The following is a 14,680-nucleotide window of genomic DNA, read 5'->3' as shown; positions in this document are numbered from 1 at the left end:
GCACCACCCGGGGAACTCTGTAAACATCTAGAAGCCTGGGCCACACCACACTAATTAAATCTCAGTGCGGGGAGAAGGGGGGTGACAGCCCAGTCAGCAGTTTTTAAATCTCCCCAGGTGATTTCCATGCACAGCCAGAGCTGAGAACCACTGTTTCAGGTCCAAGTGCTTTGGAAGATTCTCGAGCTGTTGTTTTTAACAGGTCAGAAATAAAGTCAAGCTAAAGGAATTCCCCTCTTACAATTCGCAAAGAATCTACACATTTAAAATAAGTTGTTGAATTATGACCAATACAAAGTTAAAAATTTTTTTTCACTAGAACTTTATTATTATACCTTCCCACAGACTAAGGCCTAGCTAAACCGGAAAGTGCTTCTTTTTCTATTAGATACCATATATAAAACTCACTCCTGGTTCAACAAATTTTGTTTGGCTTCCAACTGAATGGCAAGGACAGCCCAGTGTCATGTAAAGTGTGGGTCTGCTCCAGAGCCCCCTTCCCAGCCTCCATCCCTCAAACACCTCTAAACTTCTGACAAGCTACTGCGAATCCCTATTTGGTAGAGTTGCCAGGTTTGGCAAAAAACAAAAACAAAATTCACACAGAACACCCAGTTAAATTACGATCACCTGGGGAATTCTTTAAACATTCCAATGCCTGGGCCACACCTTCACTAATGAAATCAGAACTTCTGGGGATTCTTTGCCCACTTATCAGAATTTTAAAAATCTCTCCGTTTTAAATACGTCTCAAGTTTTACACGGAATATACTTCTACTAAAATTTACTTGTTATTTACCTGAAATTCAAATTTAACCGGCCATCCCGTATACCATGTAGCAGCCCCAGTACTCAGAGACAAGAGCAGAACTCTCAACCTGAAAACAGAGGAGAAAACACAGGAAGAGGGCAGGGTCTGCCCCACCTCTACCCATCATCCATTGTTAATACAGCTCTGGAACCTACCGGCCCATGGGCTGGAAGGCTGGGACCCTGAGGCAGCTGCTCTTTTCAGGCTAGCTTTCAAGCACAGTAGAGCATTTTTAAAAAGGTACATAACCTTAAAAAGTCAGTTTGACAGACTAGGTTTTATACGCTGTATTCTGACTGGAGTCAGAAGGTTGAATTTAATTTGAGGTGTGTGTTACACGCCATGCAGTCTCACTTTAAAGTTAGCTCTCGTCCAGAGACCGCAAGCAGAGGCCCCAGGTCCACAGGGGCCTTTCAGACTCAGTGCTTCCTCCGGGTGTCGTTCCTGTGGCGCCCCCTTCAGGGAGGAGAGGGCAGCACGCTGCAAGAGGACAGCTTTTTCCACCCGCTTTACACATGGCAGAAATTCCTTCCCATAGCGTGACCCTATGCATGTAACTCAGGCCTTCTCTGGAATCCCACATCTATGCAGCTAAAGAGCATATAAAGCGTAACATATAAAATGCAAGCCCCCAACAGACCAGGACTGTGATCTGGCTGGCCTCTCCACGGGGCTCCTTTCCATGTAAAATCCAGACCAAAGCCATGGCAAGATCCCTCTTCTTTCCTTTAATTCGTGGCCACTCCTTATTAGCAAATTCTCAAGAGACCTACACCTTAAGCCTTTTCCATTGCCACTTCTCAGATCCTCAGGGGAGCCCAAGAGACCAGTGTCCTAAGGGGTTGAGAGACTCCCAGAAGACACCTTTGTCCTAGTCTTTCTGGTGTGGATGCCCTCAAAGTTCTGGATCAGACCAATGCAGCCTCATTATGTGCAGCATGAAACAAATCCCATACATATACTTAAAGAAAAGGAAAAAAAAAATCACGAAATCCAACAAAAGCAAAAGAGACTGGAATGGAATGAACATTGGTCCTGACCCCAGCCCTGCCTCTGTCAACAGGGAACACACTCCAGTCCCCAGATCCTTCCTCTTCACCCTCTACCCCATCTTTTCTCTGTGTACACCCCTCCATGCCTTCCCCAACATGCCCATACTTTCCCTTTTACACTAGAGTTACTGAAGAAAACAAACTGCAGGGGAAAAAAATAAAGACCATACATGTTTATATATATTTGGATTAAGGAAACGAATCACAAGCCATATAAAATGAGACACACTGGAAAACTCAAAGTACCACATCTACTCCCGGCCACATGGAACAAAAGATGGTATTAAAAATCCAGAGTGTGAATTCCCATGTGTGTCACGAGGACGGAAGACGAAGGTTTCTCTGTAACGTCCCCAACTGTGTCTCCCACCGGCACAGCATTTGCTCCTCCTGGCTGAGAAACGAACACAGGTGTGTTTCTAAAAGTTGGAAAGCAGGGGGCCTTGCTACCCAGCCAAGTGGAGCCGAGCCCAGAGCTCCGGGTCTGAACAGCTAAATCCGAGGCCTGCCATCACCAGGCCGTGGGGAGAACCGGGACTGGTGAGCAAGGCCCACTCCAGCAGAAGCTGTGAGGCAGTGCATCCTCACTTCTCTTTTCCAATGTAGCCAAGGGAAGGAAACAGACGGGGATGTGAGCGTGCTACTCCCTGAACGTCCTGCCTTTGGCTGCCCGATGCCAACATGTGCCTTAGACCCCATCATGTCCCCCAGTCCCCTTCAATTCTCCTTCCTCTCACACCCAAGTCAGTGCTGCTTATTTTTTCATTGTCTTAAAAACAAAATAAAAACAGAATGGGAGAGGTAGGTAAGCAGGGATGGGAAAGCATACGGGGAACTCACAGAAGGAAGGTCGCCCCGCGCTAGCTCCTCAGCAAGCCCAAGTCCTTGGGACACACTGTGCACAAGCTTCACAGGGGCTGCCAGCTAGGGAGGGGGCTGGTGAGGGCCCCTTCCTCCTCTCTCTGCTAGAGCACCTGGGCTTGAAAAGTTGGCCAAACAGGTTGGCAAGGACACAGCTGTTGGGCATTCTAACTCCTGGAAAAGATCATAATTTTGCTCCCAGTCCTGGGTGGAATGGGGTGGGGTGAAAGAGCCTGTCTTCCTAGACTATTTCTTAATCCTCATCCCCAGAGGTAGAATCATTTTATCCAGTATCTGAAACACAAACTTCCAGTTCTTGTTATTACAGTAACTCCTGATAGCAGACCCTGTCTGCTCCCACCTCCAGGACCCTCTGCTCCCAGTGAAGGGGCCACAAAGTGCATGGACAGCTAACCGCACAGATGTCACCCAGCCATGGCCCCACGCTCACCCCATGCTGTGTGCATGGCCTCCCACGTCCACATTAGTCATTACATGGTGGCCAGAGGTACATTTACAGTATGCGCGTGAGGTCGGCCGGGGCTGTATCCTCAGGCAGAGTCTGCCCCTTGGTCCCGGGGTCCCGAGGCTGCTCTGCAGCCAGCCCCCTCATCTCAGTGTTTGATCTCCAGGATGGAGGGGTTGTGGTCCAGGATGGCGAGAATGATCTTGTCCATGTACTGCCGCAGCCGGAAGTTGATCTCCTCCTGCTCCTTGAGGGCCTCCATGAGCTGATGGGAGAGACCAGTCAAAGGCCGGCATGAGGCAGGGCTCAGGCAGAGTCCAGGTGCCCGGGCGCACAGCGAGCCGGTGCCCGAGGACAGAGCTCAGGAGACCTTGGGCAAGGCAGCCCCAAGACCAACCTCAGCACCCGGATGGGAAGACACAGGTCTGAGGACCAGCTTAGCTCACACCTAAGAAATGTGACCTATGCAGATGCCCAGGCTCCACCCCCAGAGATTCTGATTTAACTGGAAGAGTCCAGGTGTGGGTAAGTTTTTGGTAAAGGTTGAGAACATAAAGGCCAAAGGCAGTTATAATCAAGACTGACATCCCAAGTCCCAGGGCCCTAGGACTCAGAAGGCTGCCAATAGTTTCCTCTGCCTGGAATGCACCCCTCACAACCCCCAGCACTGCCACTGCCCCTCTCCACGTCACCTCCTTTAGGATGTCACTGTCCCTGGGCTGGAGACTGCTGCCTGGCTCACCTGGGAGTTCCTGGGGGCCAGGGGTCAGCTTAGCTCTGTGTCCCAAGCACAGGGTAAGGGGTTGAATGACGGTCTTAGATTCATGTTAAAATGCCACTTGGGGTATTTTGGAAGTCCGATCTTTGATACCCATACCCTGGTGGGCCAGAAAGAGCGGACTTTGGCGTTCGAGGCTGGGGTCCCTCTCCTTCTACAGAGAGGTGATCTTACGTCCTGGCCTCTCAATCTGTAATACGGAAGTGTTCACACAGCCTCGGAGTTGTCCCAAGATTAAGTGAAGACATTTTGCCAGCAGGTGCTCAAGAAATGCTCGTGTCCTTCCCCTCTTGGCTTGGGGGAGGGGCATTACAGCCTCCCCTGGAAGTTGAGGGAATCAACTGGCCATTTCGGCACGTTTCTGACTAAGACCCACTCTGCTCCCAAACCCGAGCTCCTCCCACCACATGCAGGAAGTCAGAACTGATTTAATGCTGCTTGTAGACACCTCCCTTTGCAGCTCTGCCCTGTCACTTAGGGCAGCTGCAGATGGGGACTCTCAAGGACCAGGACCGGGTTTGCTTTTCCTGCTCTGGGTAGCCCAGGGCTCATCACTGAAGCAGACAGGGGGTAGGGGACAGGGTTCAGAGGGCCAGGCCCCAAAGCGAGGGCGAGTGGGCACATTACCTCATCGCGTGAGGCTGTGTCTATTTCCGCAGCCAGAGACTGAGCTTTGGTCTGGGTGGCAAAGAGATTCTTTGCTTCGTAGAGGCTGAGGCTCAAGATCTGTCCATTCAGGTCGTCGTTCTGATCCCGCAGCTTATGATTCTCCTGAGAGGAAGGACAAAGGCAACCTCAGCTCCCAGCAGCACCCGGAACCCACCGGGACCCGCATGTCTGCGTCCACTGTCTCCTGACTCCCGTCAGTATCCTTCCATCAGGTGTGTGTCATCTATCAGGCCACCCATGGATGATGTGGCCTCTGCCAGGCTTTGCGGGGGAGAAGGTGGGGTCCTGGGAGGTCATGGGGTTCTGAGGAGTCACAGCCCTGCGTGGGGGAGCCAGGCTGACAGGCAGAGGCAGAGCTCCGGGCCACCCCTGCTTCCTCTCTGGGGATGAGTACGCTAGGAGAGGAGGTGCTGAGGTGCTGTGTGGGGACACTGCCCACCCGGCGGCTCCGCCCACACTGGCCCTTCATGACGAAAGGTGCTGCTCTGGGCTGTCTGAGCTGGCAGGCCGGCTCATCTCCTTGGCTCCTCCTGCAGCCGGGCTCAGGAATCCTGCCCCGTGGAAGTTCTTTCCAGGAACATCCTTCTCCCGAGCACAGCTGCCCATGGTGCCCAGCCCAGACCCCATTTACCAGCCCCATGCTCTGGCTTTTGCCAAAAGGCTCTTGACTGCTCATACCTGGGAACTTGGCTCCCCCGCATGGATGTGGAGAAGAGCCAGGTTTTAGGAGAGTTATGAGGGTGAACACCTGCACTTCTGCCTCTGGTGTAACGTACACTGCAGTCTCCCGCTCCCCAGGGTCGGGCTGAGCATGGCGGGGCTTCAGCAACCGTCACTCCCTCCCTTGGTCACTGCCCTTCCTGATCCTCCTTCCCTCACCCCCGACTGGTCTCCAGTTACAGGAGTGCTCCCAGGAACCATTCAAAATGGCACCTTGGGCTCAGGGTCTGTTTCTGGGAGACCCCAACACAGCGAGGCACTCATTTGTGGCTGGGTGGAGTCTCTTTCTGCACCCCAGGTGCCCAGAAGAGTGGCGTCTATTTGTTTTTATGGGGGCCAAGGAAACAGCCTGGGGTTTCCATCGGCTAGAGCCTAGCGGTAACCTGCCTTGCCTGAGCTGTGAGATGGGGACGGGTAGCCCTGGTCACCAGGTTGTCGAATGGAGCAAAAGCGAGTGTGTGTGGGAAGGTGGTACTACAGCCGTCGGCCCCTCCCGGGAGACCTGCCCGGTGGGGAGCCTTAGACACCTGACCCCACCAGATGGAGGCGCCCAGGGCCCCACCTGCTTGAGCCGCTTGACCTCATGCTCCAGCTCCACCTCGCGGGCCCTGGCATTGAACTCGCCCAGGCCAGAGGACGAGCCACGGCCCCTGCCCGGCCGCTCACAGTCCAGCTTGTACATCTGCAGGTGCTCCAGCTCCTTCCGCAAGTCCTCGATGAGCTGCGTGGGAGAGAGACCAGTCGGTAGGAGGAGAGGTGCAGGAAGGAACGCTGGAGCCCTCTGGCCGGGGACCCACCTCCTGTGTCGCCTCCCGCTCCTTTTGGAACTCAAGGCGGTTCTGCCGCAGCTTGTCCATCATGCGCTTGTACAGGTCCATCTCATCCTTGAGACGCAGGCTGGTGTCCTCCAGCCGGTCGGACATGCGCTGCCGCTCCTGTAGCCAGGGAGACCAGGTCAGTGGGGAAGAGCTCCCAGAGGGGGTCACTATACCCCAAGGACTTCGCTGAGGCTGTGTCAGCCACCTTGACAAATGGGCAATGAAACCAGCCCCCTAGACAGAGCCACAGCTTAAAGAAATGGCCATATCCCCTAGGATTCTAGAAACAGAGCTGGAAAAATCTCAGGCCTCTGAAGTCCTTCAGTGATGCCAGATGAAACTTGGATAGAGAGTGGCAGCCCAAACAGAAGCCAACCCCCCCATTATATAAGGAAATATATCCACTGTAGAAAATTTGGAAAATCAGAAATCTAGGAAGACTATTACTCATATTTTGTTGCCTTTTTTTCCCATAGGGCAATTTTATTAGAATTTCAGAAACTAGAAACTAAAGCCTCTGACGACCAACATTGCTTCTCTGTGGATTAGGCTCAAGATCCAAGTCTGAGAGACGCCCGGCCCCGCTGCTCACCTCATCTAGTTTCTCTGTCTGAGACTTGAGCCGAGTCACTGTTGTTCTAAGCTCCGTATTTTCTTCCTCTAATTGCTGCACTCTGGGTAAAGGAGAAGGACAAAAATGTCAGAAATGGAGCTCATCTTACAATGTGATAATCCTCTGCTCCCCGGAGGAGGAAAGACACCAGAAAGCAAGAGAGAGAGAGAATAATCAGTCCAAATGATAACGTAGCCTTGAGCTTCCTGGCATCCACGGCAAAATGGTAGACACTGAATTATCATCCTTATTTTTCTTGAGAAAAGGAAACACTCATATGTGAACAAGAACGTAAGATTCTTTTTGCGTGTATCCTTAGGACTTGAAAACAACACAGGGGGCATGTTTTTCTCCTAATGGAGATAAAGTCTTCCTGTGGCTGTGACAGGGGCCTCCTGCTAGAATATGCAATTTACAGGCAACCACCATATTTGTTTTCCATTCTTCCCCCAGAATCTCACCCAGGGCCCTTGCCTCTGCGTGCCCATTATAGCTGCCTCCGGCATCCACAGGCATTGGTTCCAATAGCCACAATCTTCTACGCTAGCATTCACAAGGGACTGTCCTACTGTGACTCCGTCAGAAGACAGAGTCCAGGTGCCCAGGTCGGTTTTAAATGACCTGAGCAGAGGGACAGGTGGGCTGGGCTGTCAGTGGCACCAGAACTGTGCAGGGTCATTTCTGACACCCATTCCTCTCCTTCCCATTGTCACCTCCTCCTTCCTGGAGAGATGGCTTCCTGGTCTCTGCTGCCCTCTGGGCTCCCCAGGAGAGGCTCCCAGGCCAGGCCAGACAGGAATTCACAAACACGCTCTGAAGGGGCCACCTCAGGGGGGACCTAAAATGGTGGAGGATGTGAGGAACAGAGCACACCGTGTGATTCTGGGAGCCTTGTCTGCACATTCTATGTGAACAGTACCGTTTGGAGCTGTGCAAGGGGCACGGGTTAGGAGACGGTTCCCAAGAGGGCTGGCTTTCTGTGCTTTGGCTTTTGGCCTGTACTCACCCTGTCTCCTAGCACCCATGTCCCAGATACCCTCTCTCAGGCCAGCGGACCTGACCAGCTGTCAGGAGCAGACAGAGAGCAGTGATGCTTAATGAGGTTATCAGCCTCCAGAAACAGATGCACGACAGCAGCTTCTAGAACCCGAGTTGATAAAGTTAACAAAGTGGGTCTCAGGCACAGGGGAGCTGAGAAGTCTCCTTGCCAAAGTGTAGAGGGGCACCAAGTACACAAGTTCCCCTTGGTCCAAGCATCTGTGGCCAGACATGAGGTGGAAGGTGGGAGCCCACCTCCCATCCCAGCCTGCACCCCAGGCTGGGCCTAGCAGACTCCAAAAGGGCTCAGCTCAGACACTGGGCGCCTGAGGGGGACTGAGGCGTGTGGGAGCAGCCATCCTCTCTGCCAGGGGCCCAGGTGGCCTCCCGGGCCTGGGTCAGCCGCGAGGGTACCCTGGGACATCATCACAGCCCTCACCTATGTGCAATGTTCTGATGTGCATCTCCACTTACACACCTTCACAGTCACTGTGTGGGTCAGGCAGGGAGGGATGAGAGACGGGGAAACTGAGGCCCAAGGAAATGACATAGTATGTTCAAGTTCATGGAGCTGATGGGTGAACAACCCAGAATCCCAGGTTAATATTCCTCTCCCTGCCTGCCTCAGCTTCTAACATCTATACCAGAGGCCCAGCAGCCCTTAAAACCGCCCAGCTTTTCCATTTACCTTGACCCATGGGGCCCAGGGTCAGTGGAGAATCTGACAGCAGGGGGAGCTCCAAGCCTGGACATGAGTCCCAGCCCAGGGATCAGGGCAAGACCACTGGTTTTGTCTTTGTTTTTCACCCCCTTCTCTTGTTGATAGACACGTGTATCGTTTCCCGTTTTACCTGATGTGAACAATGCGACTGTGAACATTCTTTTACATGTTCCTAGAGAACATGTCCATGTATTCAGGTATTGAAAGCAGAACCGTTAGGACACAAGGCTTTCCCTCTGGTTCAGTTTTCCCATCTATAAAATGGGGACAGCAGCACCTATCCCAGGAGCATGAGGTTGTGTTGGAGGGCAGAAGGCTCTGTGGAAAGGTGCTGGTCCCCAGCACAGGGGCGACCCCAGCAGTGCCCACCTCGTGTGAAGCAGCTCGATCTCGGTGCTCTTCTCCCTTTCCAGCTTGCCGTAGGTCTCACGGTGGCGCCGGGCCTCCTCCTCTAGGGCCTGCTCGGCCGTGGTCTCCTGATCCTTCACCATCTCCTCCAGCTCGTGCACCCTGAGGAGAGAGGCATGGGCTCCAGTCCAGCACAAGCTCTCATGGCCTGTGTCCTCTCATCCTGACCCAGGAACGGCCATGGGGAGTCCGGGACCCTGAGACCCTGAGTTACTAATGTCCCTATTGTAGAAGGTGGTGGTGCGTTTGTCAGGCTGGGAGCCAGCAGTTTTGTTGACGTATGAGTTACAGACACCATGGCACCTAAGGAGAGCCCTGCATGCCACAGAGGAGAAGGCCTGACAGTGGGTCCAGACAGGAGTGAGGCTGTACCCAAGAAGGTGGAACCCCCAGAGTAGGCACGGAGAGGGACAGCAAGCCTCACTGCGGCTGCATGAAACAGCCCTCAGATCTCACCTCCTCTTTGCTCTCTCCCTCCGGGCCAGTACCCCTCTGATCAAGAATTCAGCTACTGGGGGGCACCTTGACTCCTGGCTGGTGGCTCTCAGCATGCTAGACCCGGGAAAGGGCTGGGCTCCACTGTGGCTGTTACAATCCCACTACCGGCGGTGTAGGTGGTGCACCAGTGTGGGGCACGTTTCACTGTCCCTCCGTGATGCTGACCTTCTGGGGGGTATGGCCCATCTTCGGGCCTTACAGCTGAGGATCACACCCTGGCTGGCTATCAGTTTACCAAGTTTCAGGCCATCCTGGGGGGGGGGCAACCACACTCTCCATGCACTACCTTACTGCAGTCAGCATCGGGGGTGCCAGGTTCGGTGGGCCTCCGTCGGGAGGAGGGTGCAGCACGGCTGGGACTCCTCCCACCAGCAGCCGACGTGAGCCCCCGACTCACATCAGCCTCTCCCTCTGCAGAGCTTTTCCCCAAGGAAGGGAGGTCAGGCTCCATCAATGAAGCACAGAGAGACATGAGAGTGGACCCCCACTCCTGCCTTAGACCTGCCCCAGTGGGGCAGGCTCCCACCTGTCTCCTTGTCCCTAAAGACCTGTCCTCCTGGCTGCCCTGCATGGGCAGAGCCATGGAGCAAGGGGCTGATATGTCACAGACCCTCAGAGCTGGGAGGATGTTGGGGCTTCTCTTGGGGGCCTCATTCACAGGGACAACCCTCTGTTCCCCAGTCACAGCCAAGGCCCCGCCCCTGACCTGTGTACCAGCTGGGTGTTCTCCTGCTTCAGCTTGCTCTTCAGGTCCCCATTTGTCAGGCTGTCATTCTCCAGTTCTGTCACCTTTTTTTCTAGGAAGCTTACCTACAATAGGGAGGCAGAGGTGGGCGAGGGGAGAAAACCTTTGAGTTCCCAGGACTGAGAAGTTAGAAACCACGGGACTGATGGCCAGGCCCTCCAATTGACTGCGTATGCAGAACAGTCATGTTTGGTGGTGGTGAGGATGGGGGTGGGGGTGGATGTGCCCATGTGATCAGGGCCACCTACCCCCAACTCGCGGGCAGGGACAGGGTCTCTCAAGTCCCCAGAGAATATCCCGGGGTGTTCCCTGCTACCTCCAGGGAGCATGCTCACATGAAGTCCCTCCTCTACCCACCCAGGGCTCACCTTCTCCGTGATGTCATTGTCACAGGAGTCAATGCTGTCCCGGAATAGGTCCTCTGTGCTGCCATTACTGCTGCTGAAGTTGCTGCTGTGCAAAAGCTGCCTGCAGGGGTGCAGGGAAGCACATCTGGCTGCGGACCCCTCCAGAGACTGGGCTCCAGACTTAGGCCGTAGGCTGGGTAAGCACTCAGTACCCCGGGTGGGGGGTGGTGCCAGGAACCCTTTCTAAGGAGGCTGCCCCCTCACCGCTGGGAGAGAAGAGCTGCCTGACCGCTGAGCCCCTGGCAGACACGGCCAATCCATTGCAGCTCTTTCCTGCTGCTTCAGAACCCTTTTCATACTGGGGTGCAGCCCGTAGCTACCGCTACCAAGTGACCAGAGCTGGTGGCTGAGCCTCCGGCCCTTCCAGCTGGAAAACTGCCCAGTGAAGGAAGCCTGGCTCCACACTCCTGGCAGAAGGTCTGGGCCTCTCGAGGCCACCCAGTAGGACTCAGTGCCTTCTGTCAGGCCACTCCTGCTTTAGCTCAGGGGACCCTGCAAGAGGGCAAAGGGAAGAAGAGCCACTCAGAGTGTGCCGGGCAGTGGCTTGGTGAGTGGGAGTGGTAACTCCTGCCTGAGGCAAAACCCACCTGCCACTCCCCTGGGGCTCCCACTTCCCACTCCCTGATAGGCGGCAGCCAGGGTCTTTACCAAAAGGCTGTCTCCCTCCAGGTTCTGGGCCAGAGCCTGGGCACTTGCTGGCACCTCCCAGAGCCTTGGGTGTGGACATGGGGCTAGTTTATAGAGCCAGAGCGGGATCTCGGCAGTCCCAGGAAGTCAGCTGTGCAGGATTTAACCTGGAGCAGTGTGACCACGCCGTCACCTCTGCCAGCCGGAAGCCCAGGGTTTCTGCTGGTACAGCTGCCAGCTCCAGAGCGCAGGGCAGGGCACTGACAGCTGTGAGGTGTGCTATGTGTCTCAGGGCCTCCCTGGTATGCCCACCTGAGGACGAGGCAGCTGAGGGTTTAGAGAGGCCAACCGCTGCCAGAAGGGACACAGAGTGGGACAGAAAGGAGGCTGGTCCTTCTTTTGCAGAATGTGTCTCCTCTGGCTGTTCTGCCTACACTGCCCTGGCATGCCTCGTTCCCCCTGCTCACTAAGCCACATGCAGGGCAACAGCTGGGTCTGGACTGCTGGAATGGAGCTGGCCACCCTGGCAGCAGGAGCAGTTAAGGAGGAATAACATTTACCCCAGACTCCCCTGAGCGGGGCCTTACCGTCCGAAGGCTGTGCTCGAGATCTTTCGGTTGGGGCTACAGAGAAACAGAGAAGGGAGAAACGGTCACTGGACAGCAGGGGTCTAGTCCACTCCTTACCCTGTCCTGCCTGCAAGATACTAAAGTGCAGAGCAAGCCTTTTTCCCACCCACTGAAGGGAATTCATTAATTAGCTTGGTCCTAAGAAGCACCTTGATTTTCCTGTTGCAGAAAAAAAAAAGAAAAAAGCAGGCCCCTGAGGATCAACCTCATCCTGAGCGTGCTCTCACCTACCAAGACACATGGGGCTACCCTGCTTGCTGATTCCCCTCCGGCCCCCACCCTGGCCACTGCCCCCATGCTGGGCCCTGGGCCTCACCTGTTGGCCTTCAGGTTTTTCAGTCGGGCTTCCAAGTCATTCAGCAGGTTGATTTTCTTGCAGCACTGAGAGCAGTAAACATCCAGCAATTCACTGTTGTACATATGTCGCATTTTCCTAGGTGTCTGCCCCGCACTGATTCATGAGAAAAGAGAAAATCACTTTTTTATCTGCTGTCTGGTCTGATGAGCTTACTTTTACTGGATTCCCCAATACCTGGGTACCCTGTGTGTGTGTGTGTGTGTGTGTGTGTGTGTGTGTGTGCATGTTGTGTGTGTGTTTGGGGCTGGGAGCTAGGGAGTGGAAATATGGTGTCAGATCTACCCTTCTCCAAAGAGAAGAAACCAGTGAGTTGTAGCCATTTCACAGATAAGGGAACTGAGCACTAATGTCAGAGTAAGTATTGCCTCAGGCGTGTCCAAAGGTATCACAGGAGGCCACCTGGAAGGACCCTTCAACACTGAGGTTCTAGGAAGCAAGACAATAAAGACACCCCCCGCCGTCCCCACTTCCCCCACCCCACCCCCGCCCAGTCTGCAGCCTCCCAGGTTGGTTAATTCTATCTCTTCCCCAAGATGGAAGGAGGGAGGAGGAATTCCACAACTCCAATCAGGGTGCAAAGGCAGCACCCCCAAACTCTAGGAACAGAACCCACGTAGCTCAGGACTCTGCCTGCCAACCCCCCCGGGATGAGGTTGGGTTGGTTCTGCCACTTTTCCTGGACTCCAAATACCATTGCAAACCAAGCGGCCACCTGGAAGACACTGAAGACCCCAGGTCCGAGTAGACGTTGGTCCTGGTCTCATCGTCGGGGCAGGGGCTGCTGGGGGTGCAGTCCACGTCATCCCCCTCCCCGTAGTCTTCAAACTGCTCCTCGTTGCTGATGAGCGAGGTGGTGGAGTGTGTGGACAGGTCTGATGTCGTCATGGATGGAGTGTGGCCGAGGGACCTGAGTGGAGGAGAAGGGCCGGTCGTTGGCGAGGCTACATCCTAGGGTGGGGACACTGACCAGTCCCTACCAGGAGGCCCACTTGTACTACAGGTATCAGGAGACCGATTAAGCACGTACCTTGTGACCTGGTCAGTACACTTTGGGGGACCTTACGCTAAGGGCAACATCTCACTGTAGAAACTGCTTCTGCCTGCCTGAGAGATAATCAAACCACTGCCACTCGAACAGCAAACATTGCTTACAGCCTAAGGCTTTACCTACAGCTACATTAAATCACACTCATTAAATTATAATGCATATTAGCAAATTAAAGTATGGACTGTCAAATCATTGGTGAAAGGTTTATAAAAATAGTGGGAATAGTGTGGAAAAATTAACATAAATTAAAGTTAGATATAAAATTCTAGAAACATAAGACTGAGCATGTAAAAGATCTATATAGATTAAGAAAAAGGTAGGAAATAAAAATATTTGCATGGTAGCAGGACTTGGGTTAGGACGATGAGCCTATGCGTCAAGTTAGTTATTGCCCCTCCATGCTCCCTTTCCTTAGCTTTTTCAAGTTGTGTTGAGCTGGCGTGTACTCCTTTAATAATGAAGTTTCAAAATAAATAACAATGAGCTACTAGGTCAGACGCTTCTTCCAGTTTATTGAGGGGATTTCTAGTCCAAACAAGCCTCGCTCCAAAGAATACGGGTCAGAGACCCTGAGCCTCTCATGGGTGACCCATGGGGTGGCCTGTGACAGTATCAGGGCTGGCTGAGCCCTGTCTACACCTAAGAACAAAGAGAAGTACAATTTATCACCTATCAAGATATATCTTCCCTTTAGTCATTATGCAGTAATTCCTGGGTGTTGTGACTCATAAATTAGGATTTCATCAACCTACTAAACCTCCACACACAATGATGGGAACCCTGAAAGTAGTATATAATGGGTTAAGGCAGTGATTCTCAAACTGTGCCCCGGAGGAACCCCAGGTTCTATCAAAAACATCAGTGTTAACGACAGGGTGCTAAAAGATCAAGTCTCCTGGGAGCTCCACCCACATTTAATTAATTAACTAATTAATTAACGTATTTATGTATTTTTCTATCTGGCCTCGGGTTCCTTAGCACCTCAGGTTGAATTAATCATACTCCTCACTTCTTTCACCTATTTTACTAAAACTCTTGGCTCCTGCTGCTGGCTGCCTCCTGGGAATTGATGGGTCCCAGAAATCAGTGGGAACAATCAAGTGGCAGATGATTACCCGACAGGCCAACAGGTCTGTTGTCAGAGACCCTATGTCCTGGGGTTGGTCGGTCACATGTACCGCCGATGGACCACTCCCAGGAAGCATGTGGATAAACAACTCCACAGGGCCCACCTTGAATTCCCAGAGCCCCGAGTTTGAGAATGTCTGCACTGAGAAAAGTGTATTAGGTTGAATCATGTAAAATTGCCTTTTTTCAAAGGTTGAAAATGACTAAAAATTGACAGTTTCAGATGGTTCAACGGATACTAGACCCCCGCTCCTGCCTCTCCAAATCTCTGGGTTGGACATGACC

The 14,680-nt window shown here is 53.2% G+C and overlaps 1 protein-coding gene across 2 annotated transcripts in view; it reads right to left on the bottom strand.

The window, feature by feature from the left end:
- Window positions 1-303: 303 nt before the first annotated feature.
- RAB11FIP4 (RAB11 family interacting protein 4) overlaps window positions 304-14,680 on the bottom strand; it is a 97,470-nt gene continuing 83,093 nt past the window's right edge. For both annotated transcript variants that reach the window (XM_081028126.1, XM_081028127.1), the window contains 11 exons: window positions 12,932-13,126; window positions 12,178-12,312; window positions 11,820-11,855; window positions 10,567-10,666; window positions 10,160-10,263; window positions 8,917-9,057; window positions 6,768-6,849; window positions 6,155-6,292; window positions 5,920-6,078; window positions 4,596-4,739; window positions 304-3,455 (listed from right to left, as the gene is read on the bottom strand). In XM_081028126.1, coding sequence (XP_080884252.1) covers window positions 3,339-3,455; window positions 4,596-4,739; window positions 5,920-6,078; window positions 6,155-6,292; window positions 6,768-6,849; window positions 8,917-9,057; window positions 10,160-10,263; window positions 10,567-10,666; window positions 11,820-11,855; window positions 12,178-12,312; window positions 12,932-13,126 — 1,351 coding nt within the window. In that variant the 3' untranslated portion in view covers window positions 304-3,338. The remainder of the gene's footprint in view (window positions 3,456-4,595; window positions 4,740-5,919; window positions 6,079-6,154; window positions 6,293-6,767; window positions 6,850-8,916; window positions 9,058-10,159; window positions 10,264-10,566; window positions 10,667-11,819; window positions 11,856-12,177; window positions 12,313-12,931; window positions 13,127-14,680) is intronic.

This window comes from Rhinolophus hipposideros (assembly GCF_964194185.1).
Source record: "Rhinolophus hipposideros genome assembly, chromosome: 20".
NCBI lineage: Eukaryota > Metazoa > Chordata > Mammalia > Chiroptera > Rhinolophidae > Rhinolophus > Rhinolophus hipposideros.
This window is presented reverse-complemented; position numbering and strand designations above follow the sequence as displayed.